The sequence below is a fragment of the Trichomycterus rosablanca genome, chromosome 2 (genome assembly GCF_030014385.1).
Source record: "Trichomycterus rosablanca isolate fTriRos1 chromosome 2, fTriRos1.hap1, whole genome shotgun sequence".
NCBI classification, from domain to species: domain Eukaryota; kingdom Metazoa; phylum Chordata; class Actinopteri; order Siluriformes; family Trichomycteridae; genus Trichomycterus; species Trichomycterus rosablanca.
The window spans coordinates 1,300,721-1,316,469 of record NC_085989.1 but is presented as its reverse complement, the minus strand read 5'-3'; the positions used below and the strand labels follow the sequence as shown (position 1 = coordinate 1,316,469).

Genomic DNA, 15,749 nt, shown 5'->3' with positions numbered 1-15,749 from the left:
GGTACAGGCTGGTACAGGTCAGCACAGGTCGGTACAGACCTGCACAGGTTGGCACAGGTTGGTACAGGTCAGCACAGACTGGACCGGGGAGTGATTATGTGGGGGTAATGATGGGCCGGTAGCACAGCTGGGGATTTGAACCCTGGGTATCAGGGGTAATGGGTTGGTCATATTTGGAACTCTATTAGTTGCTGCATTTCTCAAGCTGTAAAGCTGATCTATGGTTATTAATATACAGTTTCTATTATTTTGTCCACCACCTGTATACAGTGTTTAGCTAGTCTGGGTTAATTGGCATATGTTGGCACAGGTTGGCACAGGATGGCACAGGCTGGTAGGGACTCCGTGGACCGGGTAGTGATTATGTGGGGGTAATTAAGGGGGTACACAGTAATCTCAGCGGCGCCACCTTAAAACAAACCCACCGATGCGCGCCGCCGATGTGTCAATAAGGATGAAGACAGGACGCGCAGACCCCGAAATGCTGCGTCCTGATTGGTTCCGAGCGCGCCGTTCCTCCAGAGGCCGCTGCTTGCCGATTGGCTGGCGCCTGGCGAGACGCGCACCGGGTCCAGCCGCTTTTTTGTTGTGATGGTAGTGAGCGCGGAGCGGCGGAGCGGAGCGGCGGGCGCCGAGATGCGGCTGTAGCGGCTCGGATCAAAGCCTGAGCGGAGGTACCGGCTGGGTGGGAGGAGGAATTTTTGGGATCGATTTCGACCCCCACCGTGCTCCTGTGTGCGTGACCAGCCCGGCCTGATGTGTGAGTACTCACCCCTTGATGCACATTTTTTGGGAAGTGCGCACCTCTGAGGGAAGCAGGTGCGACTTTTAGCGCGCGCTCGTTTCGGTGCGCTCTTTTTTTCGGGGTGCGTTTCGGTACATTTCGCGTCACGTTACGCAACGCTGCATGAATCGATTATTCGGTTTATCGACGCACCGGTGCCCGCAGCGATGCCCGGTTTTCGTTTTGCTTGTTGCCCTCGCCTCGATGACGTCACGTGACCATAGAAGGCGCGGCCGCCTTGGCATCACGCGACTGAACCCCACGGTGCCCGGTGCGTGCCCCTGCCATGGCATGACCGGGTTGCCAGAACTACTTTCTTCTCCTTAGCTCCGGTTGCTGTTCGAAGTTTGGCATGTTCTTCTAATGTCGGTTCCTCGGGGTAGTCCGCTTTGCCCCCACACCCCAACATGCACGAGGCTGGTCAGGCTGCCCTTACTTAGCCTAAGATGTATGTAAGTATGATGCGATTGACTGGCATCAGTGTTTACACGATAGGCTCTGGACTCACTGCAGACCTGACCAGGATAGTGTGGGTGCCGCACAGCAACACGGGTCCCGTGAACTTGGGTTCGAACCCTGCTAAGTGGTCAGATAGAGAATCAAAACTTCTGGGCACCTGGGCACGATTCCATCCCATGTGGGTTTCCTATGAGCCCATGCAGAAGGTGGATTGGCAGCTCTGAACTGCCACTGGTTGTGTGTAAGGGAGTGAATGTGTGTGTGTGTGTGTGTGTGTATAAGTAAGTGAATGTGTGTGTGTGTGTGTGTGTGTATAAGCAAGTGAATGTGTGTGTGTGTGTGTATAAGCGAGTGAATGTGTGTGTGTGTGTGTGTGTGTGTATAAGCAAGTAAATGTGTGTGTGTGTGTGTGTGTGTAAGCAAGTAAATGTGTGTGTGTGTATAAGCAAGTAAATGTGTGTGTGTGTGTGTAAGCAAGTAAATGTGTGTGTGTGTGTGTGTGTGTAAGCAAGTAAATGTGTGTGTGTGTATAAGCAAGTAAATGTGTGTGTGTGTGTGTAAGCAAGTAAATGTGTGTGTGTGTGTGTGTGTGTGTAAGCAAGTAAATGTGTGTGTGTGTGTGTAAGCAAGTAAATGTGTGTGTGTGTGTGTATGTGTGTATAAGCGAGTGAATGTGTGTGTGTGTGTGTAAGCAAGTGAATGTGTGTGTGTGTGTGTGTAAGCAAGTGAATGTGTGTGTGTGTGTGTGTGTGTTGCTCTGTGGTAGACTGGCATAATGGGCAGAATGTGATTCTGCCCTGCATTCACTGTTTTTTGATCATGCTGGATGCACTGTGACCCTGACCAGGTAAAAGTCTGAGGACACATGGGCATTTAAAGCTATAACAGTCCCCACTCCTCTGGAGAAGGCTTTCCATAAGATTTTGGACTGTGTCTGTGGGGAATTGTGCCCTTCAGTTGACGGAGCTTTTGTGAGGTCAGGCGCTGATGTTGGACGAGAAGGCCTGACTCAAGGTCAGCGTTCCGATTCATCCCAAAGGTGATCAGCAGACCGCTGGAGTTCCTCCGAACTTAAACTTCATGGACTTCGTTTTGTTCACAGCAGTACAGTCACGCTGGAACAGGAACGGGCCTTCCCCAAACTGTCGGCACAGATCTGAAAGCAATTAAGAGGGGCGTCCACAAACTTTTGGACATGCTGCGTGTCCACACCCTAAAAACCACGGCCTTGCTTTGAAGTTCTGACATGAAAGGAATTTATTTGTAGAATTTAAAAATCTTACAGCTTTGATGTTTCTTTATGATTCTTTAGCTCCTTCATCCTGGTCAGGGCCAAAGTGGGTCCGGTGTCACCTGATCAAGGGCACAGATCCGTCACAGAGCAACACACACTTACATCTCGGACTCACGCGGATGTTAGGAGAACATGCCAAACTTCCACAGACGGTGACCAGATCCGAGGAAGACCCTCGTGGCTTTCCCTTTAGGTACTCTCAAAATGATGCGGAAGGTGGATTTGCCGCTCTAAGCAAATGTATTAGTGGCACACTGTCCAGGTGTAATCCCGCCCTGTGCCTACCTGAGTACCCGAGTGGCACCTGACCCACCACGGCCCTGATCAGGATGAGTCTGTTAGTGAGTATGAATGAATGAGCCGCTCATATCATTGACTTGATACGGTCTGCGTCCCCACTTCATAGGACAAACACTTATGGTCAAAATTATATGGACACCCCTCAGGTATGTGAAATGAAGTGTATATGATTCAGAAGTTTGGGGAAGGCCCTTTCCTCCTCCAGCATGAGAGAGTATACTGTCCAAGCAATTGAGGGTTAAGGGCCTCGCTCAAGGGCCCAACAGTGGCAACCTGGCAGTGGTGGGGCTTGAACCAGCGACCTTTCAATTACTAGTTCGGTACCTCAACCACGCATCACTGAATAAATGCTCTTATCCACACCTTATCCAGGTAATTAAAGGATTAAGGGCCTTGCTTAGGGGCCCAACAGCACTGAACTGAGCTCTTCGTCAGAGCGTCCACATACTTCTGACCAGGCGTTGCATTCGGACGGTCCGTCTTTGCATCACTCGCCGTGGAAACAGAATCTCCTCTCAGCATCGCGCAGACGCTCGGTTAGCCGCAGTGAACATGATGCAAGAACGCGGTAATACCCCAGCGCTCGCTCGAGGCGAGAGGGGTGCAGCGCGTACCAACCGAAACCCGTTCTGCGCCCCGCACCGATCACACCTCCGCAAAAAGAGAAGCGGCTTGATTTCCTGTTGTTATTAAAAAAATGCGTCCAGTTTGTTCTGCGTGGCTGTGCCAACCCACGACTGCAGAGATCTGAGGATACAGGGTTCGAATCTCAGCGGTGCTATCGACAGGTCCGGCGTCTGCACGGAGGGGGGTGGAGCGGCCGAACCCGCCAGGCTATTAGAAGGTGCGCTCGTCGGTGCAGGTCCCAAACCTGGGTTGCGCCAGAGTAAAAACGGTGCCAATTCTGGTCCAGACGTGACCACGCCTAAAAAAATACCGTATTATGTATCTGATACCACACAGAAGCCGCACCGCGCACGGAGAGTCGTGCTATGACCTCGCATGACAGCAGAGGTCGCTATTGCACAGACGCAATGAAACCCAGTCGGCCTCCATCCCTCAGGCACAGCAAATTGTGCCTGATTGGACACCCGGTCAGGTCGAAGGCACAGCCAGTGATACGAATTTGTTGTGAGATCCTAATCTCCAGATGTGCCTGGAATGTGCTGTCGGCCGGCTGAAGCCCTGTGATGGATTGGCACCGAGTCCAGGGTGCTCCTGCCCTGCGCCCAGTGTTTCCCATTAAAACCGGGCCCTTGACCTCAACCGGTTTCTTGACCTTCTTGAAATCTTCAGTTTTGGGGACTTTGGGGTCTGATCCTCGCCTCCAGACACCGTCTTTTTCACCAACTGCTTCATCCTGGTCAGGGTCACAGTGGGTCTAGAGTTACACACCAGGAACACACGCTCACATAGCTGAGATTAGACCGTTTTTTGGGAGGGGGGCTGAAACCCACCCGCTGACGTTTCGATCCCGTGACCTTCAGTCGGAGACCCAGAAATCGAATCAAGGGTTTCAGATTCAACTGTTCTTCAGGTCGGTGTCGCCATTTCTGCACCCTCGAAGCGCCAAAAAGTGGCTATGAAGCGACTACCATTATTTTGCTTGGGTGCTGCAGAGATACATGGGTCCTACAGACTTGAGTTTGATTCTCGCCTCCGGTATGGGTTTATTCTGCCTCTGGTGTGTAAGATCTATCTTCAAAAGTTTAGGGAAGGCCCTTTCCTCTTCCGGGATGACAGTGGCCCTGTGTACAAATTCGACGAGCGTGTTGTGAGGGTACAGTGGCGCTTCTGGCCCTGTGTGCTTGACCCCTGTGTCACATTTATACCTCAGTGAAACAGCAAGTCATGGAGGGCTGATTAAGATCTCCCAAACACACATGTTCTGTATGTAAAGTGTATAAACTGTATGTATAAACCCCCCACCCCCACCCCTGTACCCATCCTTTTCCCCGGGCAGCAGGATGTCGGTGAATCCCCCCAGCAGTAACGACGCCTGCCTGAGCATCGTGCACAGCCTCATGTGCCACAGGCAGGGTGGTGAGAACGAGGGATTCGCCAAGAGAGCCATCGAGAGCCTGGTCAAGAAGCTGAAGGAGAAGAAGGATGAGCTGGACTCGCTCATCACCGCCATCACCACCAACGGCGTCCATCCCAGCAAGTGCGTCACCATCCAGAGGACGCTGGACGGGCGACTGCAGGTGAGTTTGGCAAGTTTAACGGGAAATCTGGGTCTGTTACAGCAACGCCTTCATATGGTGGTTTGATCATGCTGATCTGGAGGTCTGAAGGTTTGGGGTGGATCTGATCTGGAGGTCTGAAGGTTTGGGGTGGATCTGATCTGGAGGTCTGAAGGTTTGGGGTGGATCTGATCTGATCTGGAGGTTTGGGGTAGATCTGATCTGGAGGTCTGAAGGTTTGGGGTGGATTTGATCTGGAGGTCTGAAGGTTTGGGGTGGATCTGATCTGGAGGTCTGAAGGTTTGGGGTGGATCTGATCTGAAGGTTTGGAGTGGATCTGATCTGGAGGTCTGAAGGTTTGGGGTGAATCTGATCTGGAGGTCTGAAGGTTTGGGGTGAATCTGATCTGGAGGTCTGAAGGTTTGGGGTGGATCTGATCTGGAGGTCTGAAGGTTTGGGGTGGATCTGATCTGGAGGTCTGAAAGTTTGGGGTAGATCTGATCTGGAGGTCTGAAGGTTTGGGGTGGATCTGATCTGGAGGTCTGAAGGTTTAGGGTGGATCTGATCTGGAGGTCTGAAAGTTTGGGGTGGATCTGATCTGGAGGTCTGAAGGTTTGGGGTGGATCTGATCTGGAGGTCTGAAAGTTTGGGGTGGATCTGATCTGGAGGTCTGAAGGTTTGGGGTGGATCTGATCTGGAGGTTTGGGGTAGATCTGATCTGGAGGTTTGGGGTCTGATCTGGAGGTCTGAAGGTTTGGGGTGGATCTGATCTGGAGGTTTGGGGTCTGGTCTGGAGGTCTGAAGGTTTGGGGTGGATCTGATCTGGAGGTTTGGGGTGGATCTGATCTGGAGGTTTGGGGTCTGATCTGGAGGTCTGAAGGTTTGGGGTGGATCTGATCTGATCTGGAGGTCTGAAGGTTTGGGGTGGATCTGATCTGGAGGTCTGAAGATTTGGGGTGGATCTGATCTGGAGGTTTGAGGTCTGATCTGGAGGTCTGAAGGTTTGGGGTAGATCTGATCTGGAGGTTTGGGGTGGATCTGATCTGGAGGTCTAAAGGTTTGAGATGGATCTGATCTGATCTGGAGGTCTGGAGGTTTGGGGTGGATCTGATCTGGAGGTCTGAAGGTTTGTGGTGGATCTGATCTGATCTGGAGGTCTGAAGGTTTGGGGTAGATCTGATCTGGAGGTCTGAAGGTTTGGGGTGGATCTGATCTGATCTGGAGGTCTGAAGGTTTGGGATGGATCTGATCTGATCTGGAGGTCTGGAGGTTTGGGGTGGATCTGATCTGATCTGGAGGTTTGGGGTGGATCTGATCTGGAGGTCTGAAGGTTTGGGGTGGATCTGATCTGATCTGGTTGAACTAGCTGAACCGTGCCCGCTGCCAGCCGTCGGTGGTTTTGAGGAACTCGCCCGTACCTATTAAGTCTCCGGTATCCCTTGCCAACCGTGTCCATGGCAACAAGGTGATTTATAGCAGAACTGTGCCACGATTACATCTGATTAAGAAGTTCGACGTCCGGCTTGATTATGTCGGGATCACGCGTCCAGGGAAAGAGAACGATGGAGGAGGGGGGCGTGAGGGGTGAAGGTGGTGAGGGGCGCTTTGGGTCCACTTGTTCCACTAATGATAAAATTGCCAATTGGCATACAGTGGCATTCCTGCCTTGCTAGGTTCGGAGTGAGATCTCTGAGCTCCTGATGTTCCTCCTCTCAACCCGACAGTTTACCACGCATGATTCTGTGTGTGTGTGTGTGTGTGTGTGTGTAGGTGGCCGGGCGTAAAGGCTTCCCTCACGTGATCTACGCCCGCCTGTGGCGCTGGCCGGACCTGCACAAGAACGAGCTCAAGCACGTCAAGTTCTGCCAGTTCGCCTTCGATCTGAAATACGACAACGTGTGCGTGAACCCGTATCACTACGAGAGAGTGGTGTCACCCGGCATCGGTAAGTCACCATCGCTAACACTCACGTGATCTTCGCCCAGCGGGTAGCGCCCAGCAAAAAGTTCAGGTTCATGCGCCATATGCGGTGCCATCTGTTTGAATGGGCATTCCACAGACGCTGTCCCAGCTGTGGCAACAGTGACACCTACAGGCTGGTTGAGGTGTTGACGTGATGACGAACATCACTTTATGATTCTGAATCACTCTCACATGATTCGGAATCACTCTCACTTTCTCACTTTATGATTTGGAATCACTCTCACTTTCTAACTTTAAGATTCTGAATCACTCTCACTTTATGATTCTGAATCACTCTTACTTTATGATTCTGAATCACTCTCACTTTATGATTCTGAATCATTCTCACTTTCTAACTTTATGATTCTGAATCATTCTCACTTTCTCACTTTATGATTCTGAATCACTCTCACTTTCTCACTTTATGATTCGGAATCACTCTCACTTTCTAACTTTAACATTCTGAATCACTCTCACTTTATGATTCTGAATCACTCTCACTTTATGATTCTGAATCATTCTCACTTTCTAACTTTATGATTCTGAATCATTCTCACTTTCTAACTTTATGATTCTGAATCATTCTCACTTTCTAACTTTATGATTCTGAATCATTCTCACTTTCTAACTTTATGATTCGGAATCACTCTCACTTTCTCACTTTATGATTCGGAATCACTCTCACTTTCTCACTTTATGATTCTGAATCACTCTCACTTTCTCACTTTATGATTCGGAATCACTCTCACTTTCTAACTTTAACATTCTGAATCACTCTCACTTTATGATTCTGAATCACTCTCACTTTATGATTCTGAATCACTCTCACTTTCTCACTTTATGATACTTTATGTCGTCCAGTGAGTTCAGGGTCTCCCTGTAGGTACCATCACCTCGCATAGCGTCTTATGTGCCAGCCAGGTTCATGCGCCATCTGCAGTGCCATCTGCCTGGATGGGCATTTCACAGACGCTATCTTTGCTGTAGCAACAGTGACACCTACAGGCTGGTTGAGGTGCTGACGTGAGCATGACGTGCTCCTTAGCTGCACTGATTTAGAATAGATGGCCAAAAGTAAGTGGACACCTGGCTGTTAGCTGTTTGGACATCCCATTCCAAAACTGTGGACAGTAGTATAGCTCCCCTAGTGGTTATAACAGCTGGTTATAAGCAGTCGATACACCTGCCTGTGAATTACTAGTGATGTGAATAAATGAACTGATTGTATGTCGTGTATTTTAGTTTAATATAAATTATTAATATAATTATTTCTCTCTTTTCTCTCTTAAGTTGGTCTGAGCCTCCAGAACACAGGTGAGTCTACGCTATAAACGGCGGGCTGGTCTAACATGTGCACGCCACTTAGTTTCTATGGTAACACGTCTATTATATTCTGCCCTGCAGCTCCGCCCGGCCGGCTGATCAAAGAGGAGTACACGCACGACTGCGTTCAGATGGACATTCCTCCTCCCTGTTTACTTCCTCAGGCTGACCACCAGGGGGCGATGAAGCTTCCCCCTCCGGATCACTACACACAACCGCTACCGCCGCTACAGATGCCCCCGGAGGCGGCACGGTGCCCCCCGCCAACGCCCCTCTACCCCAACATGCCACTTTCTCCACCGGGTACTTTCACTTTATGATTCTGAATCACTCTGACTTTCTCACTTTGATTCTGAATCAATTTTTCTTTATGATTCTAAATCACTCTCACTTTCTCACTATATGATTCTGAGTCACTCTCACTTTCTAACTTTATGATTCTGAATCACTCTCGCTATATGATTCTGAATCACTCACTTTCTCATTCTGAATCACTCTCACTTTCTTACTTTATGATTCTGAATCACTCTCACTATATGATTCTGAATCACTCACTTTCTCATTCTGAATCACTCTCACTTTCTTACTTTATGCTTCTGAATCACTTTAATTTCATGACTCTGAATCACTCTCACTTTCTCACTTCATGATTCTGAATCACTCTCACTTTCTAACTTTATGATTCTGAATCACTCTCACTATATGATTCTGAATCACTCACTTTCTCATTCTGAATCACTCTCACTTTCTTACTTTATGCTTCTGAATCACTTTAATTTCATGACTCTGAATCGCTCTCACTTTCTCACTATATGATTCTGAATCACTCTCACTTTCTTACTTTATGATTCTGAATCACTCTCACTTTCTCACTTTGATTCTGAATCACTCTCACTTTTTAACTTTATGATTCTGAATCACTCTCACTTTCTAACTTTATGATTCTGAATCACGCTCACTTTCTTACTTTATGGTTCTGAATCACTTTAATTTCATGATTCTGAATCACTCTCACTTTCTCACTTTATGATTCTGAATCACTCTCACTTTCTCACTATATGATTCTGAATCACTCTCACTTTCTTACCTTATGATTCTGAATCACTCTCACTTTATGATTCTGAATCCCTTTGTATTGTTCTCTGCAGCGTCCAGCTCGATGATGCCCATGCAGGGGGGTCATGGTGAGGGTCTCCTGCAAATCGCATCCCCTCAGGCTCAGGTCATGACCCAGACTCCTCCCCCGACCACGCCCCCACAGGCCCCGCCCACTCAGAACGGCTACGGCGGCTCTAAACACGCCCAGGCCCCGGGTTCCATCCACAGTGAGTAAGCTCCCGTTACAGGGAAACATTCGATTACGGCGGTACATTGGATCGCATCTCAATCCCTCGGACCACTTTGAATGTTTCAGCTACCTGGACGGGCAGCAGTACGGCGTCTTACACGCCCGTCGGACCCCAGCAGACCAGCCGCGCCCACCAGCCTCCCCTCCACCACCTGCACTACTGTAAGTACCGATCGTACTGTAAGAGAGGTTGCTGGTTCGAGTCCCACCACAGGCAGCCTGCTAATGCTGTGTGTTTGTGTGTTGTTCTGATGTTCAGGGTCTCAGCATCACAGTTCCTCACCGTTTCCTCCTCCGGTCTCCAACCATCCAGGTAATGCAGGAACATATAGATCTCATATAGATTCATTCATTCAATGTGTGTTTGACCACCGGTTCATCCTGGTCAGGGTCGCAGTGGGTCGCCAGTACACACACACACTCGCACACACACACTTGGGCAGATTTTAGTAGCTCTATTTATTTTAACTGCATGTCTTAGGACTGTGGGAGGAGACCGGAGTCCCCGGAGGAAACCCACACACAGGAGAACATGCCAAATTTCACAAAGAAAGGACCCTAGGGGATCAAAACCAGTACCTTCTTGCTGTGAGACCCCTTCTAATAATTGAATTTATGTGTTTCAGCCACAACAGTTGCTAACAGGTGTAATAAATCAGTCATATAAAGGAAATAATAGGCTTCCAACTCTAAACCAACAGTTTAGGGAAGGCCCTTTACTGTTCCAGCTCAGTTTAAATAAACTCCTGTGTCCTGCCACACTCAACAGATCTGGAATAAGCCAGAACGTCAACTGAGGCTTTCAGTGTCCAGCCGTTGTAGTCGTGTTTGTTTAATCAGCTTGAACACTTTAGTTTTACTGTCGTATGAAGTTCTTGATCCTGTAGATCTCTCTCTCAACATGTTCATGACGTTTGGGATCCACAGGGCCGGAGTTCTGGTGCTCCATCTCCTACTTCGAGATGGACGTTCAGGTCGGGGAGATGTTTAAGGTGTTGTCCAGCTGCCCCGTGGTGACGGTGGACGGCTACGTGGATCCATCCGGAGGAGACCGCTTCTGTCTCGGCCAGCTCAGCAACGTCCATCGTACGGAGGCCAGCGAGAGGGCCAGGTCTGTGAGCCGTCCACCGGCGTTCAGGAGGCTCCTCGATCCCCATCGGATTTTAACGTGCCGTTTTGTTTGTGGTGTGTCAGGCTGCACATAGGTAAAGGCGTGCAGCTGGAGTGTCGGGGCGAGGGCGACGTGTGGATGCGATGCCTGAGCGACCACGCCGTCTTCGTCCAGAGTTACTACCTGGACCGGGAGGCGGGGCGGGCACCGGGCGACGCCGTCCACAAGATCTACCCCGGAGCATACATCAAGGTCAGTGCAGCTGTCCAGAAATATCCAGCGGTGCATCAAGCTGTCGAGTTTGAATCTCAACCTGGCCTGGTGTCCTGACAGGCACAAATGGCACAACTGTGACCTCTGCTGGTTGGTCGAGGTGCCTGCACCAATACAAAAAGGTCATTTAATAAAGGCTTAGCGTGATAACCCACCCCTGGCAGGTGGAAAAAATGGCCTGCGTGATAGTGTCAGCTCTCCTGATCTAGTGCACGGGTGGCGCTTTGGCAAGGGGATTGCAACAGGAATTGGAAAATGACCCAAAAATGCATTGTTGTCATTTGGGCATACCCAATTCCCCTGTGCATTTCAGGGGAAGGGACACAGGGTAGCACACGCCTCCTGTAACACGCCCAAATCCGTCTCCCAGTGATATCCAGTGGTGTAGCAGCAGGCAGCTGTGGAGTTTGAATCTCAACCCAGCCTGGCATCCTGACAGGCACAAATGGCACAACTGTGACCTCTGCTGGTTGGTCGAGGCGCCTACACCAGTACAACAGGGTCAATTTGGCATACCCAGTTCCCCTGTGCATTTCAGAGGAAGGGCAACAGGGTAGCACTTTGCCTTCCAGACGTCTTACAGAGTTTCAACGTGTACAGAATACCTGACGATGCCACTAGGAGTCGCTGTTGCAGCTCCCTGTTATGGTGTGTGTGTGTGTGTGTAGGTGTTCGACCTGCGTCAGTGCCACCGGCAGATGCAGCAGCAGGCAGCGACGGCTCAGGCGGCGGCTGCGGCTCAGGCGGCCGCCGTAGCGGGGAACATCCCGGGTCCGGGAAGCGTGGGGGGCATCGCACCCGCCATCAGTAAGCACGCACTTCACTTCACACGCTGGCAGCTCGCTGTACGGTTATTATCCGGATGTATACGGACGCGCGTCTTCCTGTTCGCTTCGCCCCGCAGGTCTGGCGGCGGCGGCGGGGATCGGCGTGGACGACCTGCGCCGGCTGTGCATCCTGCGCCTGAGCTTCGTGAAGGGCTGGGGGCCGGATTACCCCCGGCACAGCATCACGCACACCCCCTGCTGGGTGGAGGTGCATCTGCACCGCGCCCTGCAGCTGCTGGACGAGGTCCTGCACACCATGCCGCTGGCGGATCCCGGACCGTCTAACTGAGAGCGGGAGGAGGAACCTCATACACACACACACACACACACACACACACACACACACACAGGGTAACACGCGCCTCCTGACACACACACACACATATGCAGAGCTGTGAAAAAGTATTCAACCCCCTGAACATTTCAAATATGCACTCTATAGCCCAAAGTATGTGGACACCTCTCGTAAAGATTAAGTTGAGTTCCGTTCAGAGGTCTGTTCTTAACCCTAATGAACACTCTTGGGATGAATTGGAATGCCGACTGTGAGCCAGGCCCTCTGATCCCCATCCAGCAGTGCCCAAAGTATGTGGACACCCCTCGTAATAATAAGGTATTATAGCCACACCCATTGCTAACAGGTCCAAATTGTCCCTGGATCGCAATGGTTTGATTGAGTTCTGGGCCTGTTCATAACCATAGTGAACACTCCTGGGATGAATTGGAATGCCGACTGTGAGCCAGGCCTTCTGATCCCCATCCGTTTACATTTACATTTTCGACATTTAGCGGACGCTTTTATCCAAAGCGACTTACAGTACTGTGACAGTGTACTGTCTAAGCAATTGAGGGTTAAGGGCCTTGGGGTGGGGCTTGAACCAGACCCCTTTCGATTTCTAGTCCTGTACCTCAAACGCTAGGCTACAACTGCCTATCCAGCATCGGCTGAGCTTAGAAGGCTATGAGCTAAGACTGTTATAGCTGCAAAAGAAAGCAAACTCTATATTACCAGCCGTGGTTTTTATATGTGATGCTTAACAATCTCATGGCCGAGTGTCTACATACTTTTGGCCATGTGGTGAATGTTGGGGGTTGAATACTTTTTCACAGCCCTGTGATCTACACGGGCGGGGTCAGTGGGGACACATGAGATGTTACTGTTCATCCATATGCAAGTCAGGCGAGATGCTGTATGTACAAACAGCGGCGTGAAAAAGTATCCCCCCCCCCCCCCCCCCCCCCCCCCCCGTCTGATTCCTCTATTTGCATAAGAGTCACACTGAATGATTCATTAATTGATTCATGAACTGATTAATTCGTTTATTGTCTGTTTCATCCTGGTCAGGGTCACGGTGGGTCTGATTCATTGGGCGAAAGGTAGGAAACACCCCAGACAGGCTAGTCCATTACAGGACACACACACACACACACACACACACACTTCAATGATCTGGAATCATTTAGTTCACAGTGATGCAGTAGGTAGCTTTGCTGCTTCCCTTCTTCACAACAGAAAGGTTCGATTCTTTCTGTGTGGTTTGCATGTTCTCCCTGTGTCTGTGTGCGTTTCCTCCGGGTGCTCCGGTTTCCTCCCACAGTCCAAAAACATGCAGTCAGGTTAACTAGAGATACTAGAAATTAAACTAAGTGTGTGTGTGTGTGTGTGTGTGTGTGCACTGTGATGGACTGGCGACCTGTCCGAAGTGTTTCCTACCTTTAGCTCAATGAACGGACCCACTGCAACCCTGACCAGGCTAAAGCAGTGGCAAAACAGACATTGAATGAATCACTGAATCAACCAGTGAATCAATTAATCAATTAATGAATCATTCAGTGTGACAGTTATGCAAATAGGGGGGATCAGAAAGGGGGGCGGCGCAAATACTTTTTCACACCGCTGTCGTAATGACATTGCAAACCAGGGTTACGTTCAGGGAAACGACTGCACACACACACACACACACGTATGCACACTGTTAAATTATAGTAATAATACACACACACACACACATATTTATAATAATAATAATAATAATACAGATTTGCAATATTGAGAGAGAATAAATACATTTTATGACCACACATTTACCTCCTACAGTCCTGGATACACTTCTGATTGACATGTGCGCTATATCGCCAAAAGTATGTGGACGCCCTCCTAATAATGAAGTTCAGGTGTTTCAGACACACCCGCTACTAACAAGTCTATTATATTTAATCAGTTTTATTAAGTTGCTTATATATTTACATTTTCTGCATTATACTGCCTAAGCAATTAAGGGTTAAGGGCCTCCCTCAAGGGCCCAACAGTGACAACCTGGCAGTGGTGGGGCTTGAACCAGCGACCGTTCGATTACTAGTCCAGTACTTTAACTGCAAGGCTACACCTGCCCTACACCTGCCTTATATGCTTCCCAACTTTGTAGCAACAGTTTAGGGAAGGCCCGCTCCTGCTCCAGTATGATCACACCCCTGTACAAGGTCGAAGCGATCTCCATATGCTATATACGTGGTGTGTTAAGTTCTGTGTCGAAAAACTTCAGGGTTCTGCTCAAAGGTCTGTTCTTAACCCCAATGAACCCTCTTAAGAGGAATTGGAATGCCGATTGTGAGCCAGGCCTTCTGATCCCCATCCAGCCGTGCCCAAAGTATGTGGACACCCCAGTAACGTTTAAGTTAAGGTGTTTTAGCCACACCCACTGCTAACACAATGGTTTAAGTTCTGTGCCGAAAAACTCCAGGGTTCTGCTCAGAGGTGTGTTCTTAACCCCAATGGGGTGAATTAGAATCCTGGGATGAATTAGAATGCCGACAGCTGCAGAAATCATTCAAATTGAAGTCAGTAAGTTTTACAATATAAACGCTGTAAGGCTGTAAGTATGCGGACACCTAACCGTGAGCTTTTTGGACACAGCGTTCCAAAACTATGAGCTTTTTTGCAGCCACAACAGTCTCCACTGTTCTGAGATAACTTAACATAGAAGTTTGAGGGCACCCATGTGGCGCAGCGGGATATTCCACTAGCACACCAGCACTGAGTTTCTGAACTCCTCTGTGCTGTCATTGGTCGGCTGGGCGCCATCTGGCGGGCATAATTGGCAGTGCCTGCAGCAGATACTAATTGGCCACCGTATCTGCAGGGTGGGGGCCGGACTATGTGTGGGTGGGTGGGTCTTCATACGCTGTGTAAGGACCCTGATTGGAGGAAGAGACGCCCGTGCAGAATGCAGGGGCGAGAAGAGGAGGGCTGTACACGTTTCGGAAGAGGCGTGTACAGTGACGTGCTCTCCTCGGATGCAATCTGGTATCTCTCAGCAGCGGAAGACAAAAACTGAGTCGCTAAATTGGGAGGAAAATGGGGAGAAAATGCATTTTAAAAAAGATAGAAGTTTGGATTGTGTCTGTAGGAATTTGTGTCCGTTCGGTCAAACGAGCACTTGTGAAGCCAGAGCTACGTCCCACTGTGGTTCCTCCAGAGCAACATCAAGTCATGCTGGAGCATCAGGAGCGGGAACAAGCCTTCCCCAAACTGTTGCTGAGTCGGAAAGCGGGTCACTTCTAAATCTAAATCATACGTTGAATTCTGTCGACAGTGGATGTGGGTGAAACAGGTGACGCCAGTCATTATGAGGGCGATCCGCATACTTTCAGCCATATAGCGACATCAGCAGTGACGTCAGACACAACGTACGCGCTACCTACACGCAGGTGAACACGTGGACGCTCACGGAGCGCGGCGGCGCCCGCCGGGCGTTCCTCACCCTCAGAGGAAAACCACAGGAAACTCCAGTAGCTCCAGATCGGCCCTCCGGATCAGAACTCCTGCCGTCTACAGTGAGCGAATCCAGCGTAGCCTTCAAGCTCATTCGTTTTCAGACCAAAAAA

General features: G+C 49.8%; 1 protein-coding gene across 1 annotated transcript; it reads left to right on the top strand.

The window, feature by feature from the left end:
• Positions 1 to 628: 628 nt before the first annotated feature.
• On the top strand, positions 629 to 12,497 carry smad10a (SMAD family member 10a). Its single transcript, XM_063009507.1, has 12 exons — positions 629 to 760; positions 4,801 to 5,041; positions 6,791 to 6,965; positions 8,273 to 8,296; positions 8,387 to 8,608; positions 9,454 to 9,630; positions 9,720 to 9,815; positions 9,913 to 9,966; positions 10,581 to 10,764; positions 10,848 to 11,016; positions 11,706 to 11,844; positions 11,942 to 12,497. The coding sequence occupies exons 2-12, from the start codon at positions 4,805 to 4,807 to the stop codon at positions 12,151 to 12,153; spliced, it is 1,689 nt and encodes a 562-aa protein (XP_062865577.1). The 5' UTR covers positions 629 to 760; positions 4,801 to 4,804; the 3' UTR covers positions 12,154 to 12,497.
• Positions 12,498 to 15,749: the final 3,252 nt, after the last annotated feature.